At 54.9% G+C, this 9,231-nt stretch overlaps 1 protein-coding gene across 1 annotated transcript in view; it reads left to right on the top strand.

Annotated features, from left to right (window-relative positions):
• Positions 1-5,965, top strand: part of TRIM8 (tripartite motif containing 8) — a 30,348-nt gene extending 24,383 nt beyond the window's left edge. The window contains exons 3-7 of the mRNA XM_004174840.6: positions 1,586-1,681; positions 2,404-2,637; positions 3,005-3,036; positions 3,601-3,716; positions 4,394-5,965. Coding sequence (XP_004174888.4) covers positions 1,586-1,681; positions 2,404-2,637; positions 3,005-3,036; positions 3,601-3,716; positions 4,394-5,001 — 1,086 coding nt within the window. The 3' untranslated portion in view covers positions 5,002-5,965. The remainder of the gene's footprint in view (positions 1-1,585; positions 1,682-2,403; positions 2,638-3,004; positions 3,037-3,600; positions 3,717-4,393) is intronic.
• The last annotated feature ends 3,266 nt before the right edge of the window (positions 5,966-9,231 follow it).

Genomic DNA, 9,231 nt, shown 5'->3' on the forward strand with positions numbered 1-9,231 from the left:
ACTCAGGCCTGGCTGCTGTCACAGGACCTAGGACATAGTTCCTGACTGCACCCTTGGTTCTTCAAGGTTCAAGCAAGTGGTGTTGCACTCACTCTCCAGAGCTCAGTTCCCCTGGTGTTAAGCCTGGGAGTGGACTGCAGCCTCATGATGCTGCAGCAGCACAAATAACGATCATTTTACAATTAAAAAAGGAGATTTTTAACATATGCCTCAAATCTTTCTCAGTGTGGATGTTTCCAGTGATGCCTGTGGATGCTACAGGCCCCTGTGTTTCTGTACACAAGCACAGCAAATGTCCCCCCATGGGCTGGGGTTCTGTGTTGCTGTGACTGCCCCTCAGCCGTGTTCCAGTGGATGTGCTGTCTGTGTGTCTGTCTGCATGTGCCTGGGTGGGTGCACACGTGTGCATCCCGAGGATGCATGTGGAGTGTGCCTGTGAGTGGGAAGCTGGGTTTTTTTAGCTCCTCGTTATTATTAGTGTTAGGAGCCCAGTGACAGTAAGGCTGGAGGTGCCTGAGACCTTAAGAAAAACAACAGGAGGGAGGAGGCTTCGCATTCCTGCTCCTGAATTGAGTCGGAGGTGACAGCCTTTCCCTGCAATGCAATTAATCCCGGCAGCGCCTCTGCCACCCTCCCCCTCCCGCCTCGTCCAGGAATTAATTACTTGATTATAAATTCCCGAGTGGCGGTTTATAATAGCAATAATCCCCTCGAAATTCATTCTTGCTGCTGGTTTCTTTCCATCTCGCCCCCGTCGTTGAGTCTCGAACGCTGCATCTCTGTGCCAGGCGAAGCCCTTCTCCTCGCCCTGCTGGTGTCCTGGCTTTTCCCCCCAGTAAATATGAAGGAGAATATTTGCAGTTGATTTTGAGGGGTGTTTTGGGAAGCCTTGCTCCTGCTCACAGGGATGGAGCCCTTCTGTGATGGGCAGTGGGTTTGTCCTGGCTGGGAAGCATGCAGGAGCAAGGCACTTGTGCTGATAGCTGGGGATAAGGTTTTGTCCCAGTTTTTCAGTGGATGGCCCAGGCCCAGCCCCATGGAGTGGGGCTGTGGGCTGGCAGTGTAGTGGGGGGATGCTCCGTTCCTCTTCACTCTGTCCCTCCAGATTACGCTGACAGTGGCTCTGGGGCTTGTCAAGGAGGCGGGGAAGGGAGAAACGATTTGGCGTGGCGTATGGGAGTGTGAGGGAGGTGGTGATGTCTCACAGGAGCCTGCTGGCAATAGGGCCTCAAAATGGTACTGCCTTAGTGGGGGATGAGCCTCTCGGTGTCTCCTCCACAGTCCCCAGGGCTTGTCCCTGATCCAGCCCCACTGACTGGGCTGCAGAAAGTTACCTGAGGTGCTGCCCCCATCCAGGGGACCCAGCCCGGCACACACAGCCCCTCTGCTATTTCTGCCATTGCAATAACCAAGCTTCCAGCTCCACAAGCTATGCGGGGGCTTTCAACCTGGCAGTGGGATCCTGCTGGGAAAAAGCACCATCCCTCCTGAACCATATGGGCAGAGCCAGTGTGGGCAGCACTGATGTTCACTGGCACACGCAGCTGCTGGGCTCTGACGATGCTGCTTTCCCTCATCTCTGCAGAAGATGCTGATGAAGCAGCAGGACCGCCTGGAGGAGCGGGAGCAGGACATCGAGGAGCAGCTCTACAAGCTGGAATCAGACAAGCGGCTGGTCGAGGTAACCAGTGCTCCACCCTGCCACAGCCAGTCCTGGGACTGTCACCCTATGGCACAGTGGGGACAGGTGGGCAGGGAGGAAGGCAGACTTGCAGGGGAGGAGTATCTGTACAGACTTCCAGCCTCCATTTCAGTATCATCAGTCATCATTTTGGGAGACAAAATATGTTTGGAGCTGCTCTGCAGCCTCATGGGCCCTGGGTTGATTTGGGAGGTGAGGAACAAGGTTGTCCTTAAATACCATATGGCACATCCTGTCCTCAGCTCAGCACAGCCTTTCTCAGGAAGGGAGTGCTTGTGGTGCTTAGAGTCCCTCAGCCTCTGGAACATGAAGTGTCTCCAGCATGGAGTGGGGCTGGCAATGAGGATGAAGATGGGGAAGGGTATGCTGATGGGGATGGGTGGGATTTTTCAGGGGAAAAATCTGTTGGCAGTGCAGCAGGTTGTTCTTGGCATTGGGTCTCTGGAGGTGAGCCCCACACACACCCCAGGAAGTACGTCCAGGAATCTGCTGAACCAATCAAACCTTCAAAGTGTCCCTGTTGGGTCTCTGGCACATAGAAGCCCTCCCATGTGGGAGTTGACAGCAGGGTTTGAGCTGTCTGGGTGTTGCAGGAGAGCAGAGCTGGGATGCAGCTTTCAGGTTGCATTCTGAGAAAGAACCTGGGACATCATGGAAGAGGTCGAAGGGGACAGAGGGCCTGACCCTGCTCCTCTCCCCAGGAGAAGGTGAGCCAGCTGAAGGATGAGGTGCGCCTGCAGTACGAGAAGATGCACCAGATCTTGGATGAGGACTTGCGGAAGACCATGGAGATCCTGGACAAGGCCCAGGCCAAGTTCTGCAACGAGAATGCGGCCCAGGTTCTGCACCTCAATGAACGCATGCAGGAGGCCAAGAAGCTCCTCAGCTCTGTCCAGGTCATGTTTGACAAAACTGAGGACATCAACTTCATGAAGGTAAGACAAGCTGCCTATGCCAGGGTGGGACGGGGGCTGTGGGGAGGTTTGGTTGTGTGGGAAGGATTGGTATGTGTGGGGTGTGGTGGGGGAGCAGGATGGGGACAATTGCAGGGCTGGCTGATGCCTCCGGAGTTCTCAGCAGTGGAAGAAGCCAAGGAGAAGTGAAGCGGGCTCACTTCTGGCCTCAAATGAGGAGGTGCCACAGCTGGAGATGGGGCTGGAGCAGCCCATGGGGGAAAGGGAGCTCAGTGCCTGTGGTCAGACTGTCCCCTCCTGGGGGCCATGGAAGCTAACAATGAAAGGGGGCATGGCCACCGTGGCAGGGATTGGCATTACTGACCAGAGTTTCTCCTTCCACTTCTAGAACACCAAGTCTGTGAAAATCCTAATGGACAGGTAAGCGCAGTGGGACAGACGTGTTTGGGGGGAAGGGCGTGTTCATGTCCACAGGGGTGGCAGCAGCACAATATCCAGAGGAAGACCGGGGCCAGGGATGCTACAGGGTTTGGGAGAGGCATGTGCCATGCTCAGCTTCCCTCTCTGGGAGGAGGAAAAAGTCCCCTCGTGCAGCCATTGAATCAGGTCCTCCCTGTGGACTAGGGGAAACTCAGTGTTGTGCTTTGTGGAAGAGCAGAGGATGGGACCAGCCGGGTTGGGGTGCGGGGCTCCATCCAGCTCCACTGGGCAGAGGCAGGGCAGGGGGTTAAAGCCAGTGCTAGCAGAGCAGAGATGAGCTGGGATGGCCATGCAGTGGGGACAGGGACTGCAGGAGGTGTGCCCTGGCTGGGGACATTCAAGCAAAATTGGACAGGGAAGGTCCTGCCTGCCAGAGACAGCCAGCTCACTTCTGTCCCCTACCTGAGGGAGGGGGCTTGTATCCAGGAGGGTGTGAGGGGAGGAGCTGTCCCTCTCGTGAGTCTACCTTGTAATTCACACTTCTCTGTCTGCCATCCCCAACAGGACTCAGAACTGTACAGGTGGCAGCCTACCCCCACCCAAAATTGGCCACCTCAACTCCAAGCTCTTCCTGAACGAGATCGCCAAGAAGGAGAAGCAGCTGAGGAAGTTGCTGGAAGGTGGGTGAAACCTGAGGGGTGCAGGGCATGGAACCTCACTACCTCCTGTATCCATAGGTGGCTGCCCTGCAGATCCCAATACAAAACGATGGGGAGAGCTCTTTGGGGCAGGGACCCCTTGGAGCCCGTCTGCAGTCAGCAGGGAGAGTCAGAAAGCCAGTTCCTGATTCTCCCCAGAGCATTTTCCTTTCTTGTGAAATGGCTGTGTTCTGGGGTTGCACAAAATCCTGAAATACAGAGCTTTTGGGGGTTTGGGCATTGCCAGGAAAAGGTATGTGGAACGATGGAGGTCAGCATGTGGGCAAGGAGAGCCAGGGGCTGGCATGGTCCCACAGCCCCCAGCCAATGCCTGGGAGCAGACCACATCCTGTGGAGGCTTCCCAGTCCTCTCCTTGGGGCATTTGTGTTTATCCCCCAGGCTGTCCCACTCTGCTCATTAGGGACTGTGTTGATGAGCTGTTTGCAGAGCAGTGCCCACGGCTGCTCCGAGCCCACTGGCAAGGGCCCTGAACTGAATCCACCTGCACAGGGCTGTGTGTGCATGGTTTGCCACTGGTGGGGCGGGGCTGGAATGTGGGTCTCAGGGCTCCATTGCAGCTTCAGATCAGAGCCAGAGCACCCTGGAGCTGTGCCATGTTGTGCTTAATACAATCCCCCTCTCCTGTTCCCCTCCGCAGGTCCTCTGAGCACCCCCGTCCCCTTCCTGCAGAGTATCCCCATGTACCCCTGCACCGTCAGCAACTCCGGCGCGGAGAAGCGCAAGCACTCCACCGCCTTTCCCGAGGGCAGCTTCCTCGAGCCATCGTCAGGGACTGTGGCGAGCCAGTACATGAGCCAGGGCGCTTCGGCTGGCGAGGGGCAGTCCGCACAAGCCATGGTGCCTTGTAGCTCCACGCAGCACATAGTTGGACTTCCTAGCGGCCCGCAGCCGGTGCACTCGGGCTCCGTCTTCAACCCATCTCACTACCCCAACACCACGTCATCTCAGCAGTCCGTGCTCTCCCAGTACGGCGGGCGCAAAATCCTCGTCTGTTCCGTGGATAACTGTTACTGTTCCTCGGTGTCCAACCACAGCGGGCACCAGCCCTACCCGCGGTCGGGGCACTTCCCCTGGACAGTGTCGTCGCAGGAGTACTCCCACCCGCTGCCGCCCGCCCCCGCCGTGCCCCAGTCGCTCCCGGGACTTGCCGTGAGGGAATGGATTGACGCATCCCAGCAGCACGGGCGGCAGGATTTCTATAGGGTCTATGGCCAGCCGTCGGCCAAACACTACGTCACCAGTTAACCGTCACACTCTCTGGAGAGTCCCGCTCGATGACGTGTTCAGAGAGAAAAGTCTGGTTTGGTTTGGCTTTCTTTTTTTTTTTTTCCCCCCTTTTAAATCAAACCCGATTTTTTCCCTGCCTCACGCCCCTCCAGGATTTTGGGGAGGGTTGTTCTATCATATCTCTTTTTTTTTTTTTTTTTTTTTTTAATCCTTTAAAGATGAAATAATTTTTTTCATTTTAATGCCTTTTTTTAATTTAATTTTGGAAGTCCTTCCTGCCCCTTGCTGGGTAAACACAAGGGAGAAATTGCCGAGAAGAAATTTGATGGGGATTTCAGTCGGACATCTGGGTCTGTGCGTTGTGCTCTTCCTCGCTCCTCTCTGCCTTTGGAAAACTTCAGAAGGGACGATGGCACCTTCTCTCTTTCTATTTCTCCGAGTTAATTTTTTCTGGTTTGGTTCAGTTTTTTCCCTTTTCCCCACCCCTTTCTTTCCCTTCTTAAAAAGAAAAAAAAGAAAAAATCTATCATTGATTCAGTATGAAATGATACTTGTAGATTTTGGGTTTGTTACTTTTTTTTTTTTAAAGGCTGATTTTTTTTTTTGTGTTACAAGGCCACTTCTCATGCATATTGGCATTTTTTTCCTTCTTTCAGAGATTTGTAAATACACAATGGCAGGAAATTTAATGCACAAAAAAAAAAAGGGAAAACAAACTTTACAAAAAAACACAAATAAAGAAATAAAAAAAAATCTGTTCTAGTTTTCAGGAGGGGAAGTGTGACCGAAACGCACTCCCCTCCTGTATATCGCTGATGCAACTTCCTGTAACAAGCACTTTGTATAAAAAAAAGTGGACTTCCTGCTATAAGGCACAGGTATTTATTCTGTAACCGATTTTAGACACACACACACACACACACACACACATACACACACACACACGCAAAATATTCAAATAAATGTGATCACTTAGTGCAAATGCCTCGCTCTGCTGCAGCTCTTCCCCCGGGAACGCCAGCTCGGCCGGAGGCTCCAACCTGCCTTGGGAAGGAAGCGCTCCCCAGTCCCGCGGGGCCGGGCCGTGGCGGGGCCGTGGGGCGGCCGTGGGGCCCAGATGCGGAGGGGGTCCCCAGCAGTGCCCATCCCGTGTCCCAGCGCCGTGGGAAGGGTGCTGGGGATGGGGCTCTCCACCAGCTCCCTCCCAGGCGGCGAGGATGTGAGTCAGGCACGGAGCCGGCCGGGCCGCATCCTGCCCGTGGGCTCCAGAACAATCCCCATTGTGGGATGGGGACTGGGCTGGGGACAGCAGCTTTCCTGACTGCCAGCACCCACCATTCCAGCCGTGCTGCTGCCCTGGCTCCCAGCCCTTGAGCCTTCATCCCCACCTAAAGCCCCGCTGCCCCTGGGGCTTTGTAGGTGCCGGCAGCACCCCGGGCTGGTTTGGGCACCCTCTGTGCTCAGCCAAGGCTGGGAAGGGTGAGGAGGAGCCCTTTGTCCAGGATGTGCAGTGGGGCCGTGGGCTGGCCTGGCTGGGGCTGTGCAGGGGCAATCTTCGTCTGGGGAAAGTGAGGCTGACTTCATAAAGCAGAGCAGTGTCCTAGAGGCAGGAGGGGTTTTCCACTGCTCTCTTCAGGTTCAGCTTGCTTTATTTTTGCTTTGGCTGCAAACACGCCCGGTTTAGTTCCAGTTTGAATTCCCCCTGTGCTACTTTAGTGGGAACTGGGAATGGGAGAAATTTCATGTCAGTGAGCTGAAACAGGGGAACAGTGGGTTCGAGGGAGGGGGACCCTCTCATTAACTCTTCCCATTCCATTCCAACAGAGGTGGCAGCACAACCCTGGACAATTTCCCAGGCAGCGTTGGATTGGGGAGCGAGTACCTCATGCCCGTGTGTGTTCTTGTACACACAGGCCTGGCAGCTTAGCCATTCTGTCCTGCTGGGTTCTTCCCAACTCTGTCCTGCTGCGGCTCTTCAGGGAACCCCCAGTCCATTGGGATATTGGGGGATTTGCTTCTCAGTCAAAATCAAAGCACTCCAGGGTGGCAGGAGGGAGCAGGATGCTCTCAACCTGGACAGGAATCCCATAATGTCTCCCCTCTATTCACAGGGCCAGCTGCTGGGGGGTAAAGGCGATGAGGATACAGGTGAGATGAGGGATGTCTCTCCCTGTGGAAGAGTGTCCTCACTGCACAGCCAGGGCCACCCCCCACCCCAGGGTACTCCCCAGCCATGGCCCCTATGCTTGGTGCCTCTAGGTTTGACTGTCCAGCTGTCCTCCTCCTCCTCATCATCATCATCATCATCATCTTCCTCCTTAGCACAGCTGCCTTCTCCTGTGATAGCAGCAGCTGCTAGCCCAGGCATTAAAGCACCTGTCAGCTACTAATGGGGGGACGCAGGCACAGCCCCCACCCTGCAGGGTGACCCCCAAAGGTTGGGACTCTCCCACCATGGGCCACTCTCACCCCACGCCTTTGCTGGAGGGATCAGCCCCAAAAGAGTGGGTGCCCATGCAAAGCAGAGGGGTCACAGCCCCTCTCTTGCCCCCCCATCCACAAAGAGTCCCCTGATGTCCTGGGTGCCTCAGCTTCCAGGACCATCAGTCCCATCAAGCCTCATGTGCTGCTGGTGGTGAGGAGGAAAGCAAAGATCACCCCATGGAGCAGGAGGAGGAAAGTGTGCCCGTGGCTGTTGGGATATTGGTGTCCTGGGAGGGGAAGCGCTGAGGCTCGGGTGCACAGCGGGGTTTTATTGATGGATGGCTCTGTCCGGGGGGTGGGGAGAGCAGAGGGAGCAGAGGCACATCCATAAACAGCTCGAGTTGTGAATGGAAAGAGACGGATTAGGAGCCAGGTGAAAACATGTCACACGGCGGAAAGAAAAATGAGCAGCTGGGCGAGACCAAATTGGTGTCTGATGAAGGACGTGGGGCCGGGTGGAAAAAGGATCCCAGGGCTGGCGGTGCTGCACGGGGGAGGCTGATGGGGAACAGCTGGAGCTGGACACGCACATCTGGTGGAGCAGGGTGGGGGGAGGTGGCTGCTGTAACCACTGTGCCACCGCGCTCCGCACAGGCTGCGGCTCAGCCCTGGGGTCGGCGCGGCAAGAGGGGCTGATGCTTCGCTTTCAGGGTGATCCTGGGAAGTGGCCACAGCCCCATGGCCCAGCCCTCAGCAACGATTTACCCGATAGGGTTTAGGCTCTCTTGTGCCAAGGGGTCCCCAGGTGGAGGAGCCACTGCCTCTACCTCCATTTGCATACATGTAAATAAGCAATCAACATAATGAGGGCGAATGCAAACCAGGCTTTCAGTTTGCAACCAAGTCCTATTTTTAACCTTGGAGAAGGGTTTCAGCAGGAAGCTGCAGGCCCTGCCCTGGTACCCATCAGCACGTCCGGCTGTGTGGGTGCTCACACTGATCCTTCATCCCAAAACACTGCTGACCCCACGACCACCACTGGGTCAATGCCTGTTGTGCTCTGTTCCCATTACCAAAGCAAACAGAAATCCCACATCTTTGTGGAAAGATGGACCACACAACATCACACCCTGCCTCGCAGGAGCCTTTTTGGGCAGCTCTCCCACCCACTGAGCCCCAGGTCCCGCTTGCAGCCAGGGTGTGCACCCCAGGAATGCCCTCAGTGCCTTGGGAGAGAAAGCCCAATGCTTAAACATGAGGATATATTTAGATGGTGTCAATTTAAGTTTGCACATCAACCTTATAAATATGAAATCCCATCTCTGCGAAATGTTTAAGATACCTCATCACCCCTTGGAAAATATGCAGGAATATTAATTAGCCAGATTTGGGTATTATCTCATAATGAATAAATGAAGAGACTCACTTCCTAAGATGAACCACTAGTGTTTCATTGGGTTTTGTTGCTTTCTTCTAAGAAAAGTGTGTTTCATTTTAACCCAGGCTGGCCCAGGGGCTCAGAGGATGGAGCCATGCCAGGGCTAACCAAGGTGGGACACAGCAGACTACTCCTTATCTGAAGGGATCCTAAAAGCTGGTATTTTACACCCCTTGATTTGGCCCCAGCTGGCTGCACTGCCTCTGGAGACAGAGGGACACGGATAGAGTTGAATCCTGTCCCAGCTGCAGCAGCCCAGGGCCCAAGATGGAGGTGGAAAATACAGCCCCATTTCTCAAAAAATGTATTTTTTCCTTCTTCCCCTCCTGCCCTCAATCCTCGCCTCCTGCCCTCCTGCTCCATTCCCCTGGCTGCTTCACTCCCTC

Source organism: Taeniopygia guttata, chromosome 6 (genome assembly GCF_048771995.1).
Source record: "Taeniopygia guttata chromosome 6, bTaeGut7.mat, whole genome shotgun sequence".
NCBI classification, from domain to species: Eukaryota; Metazoa; Chordata; class Aves; order Passeriformes; family Estrildidae; genus Taeniopygia; species Taeniopygia guttata.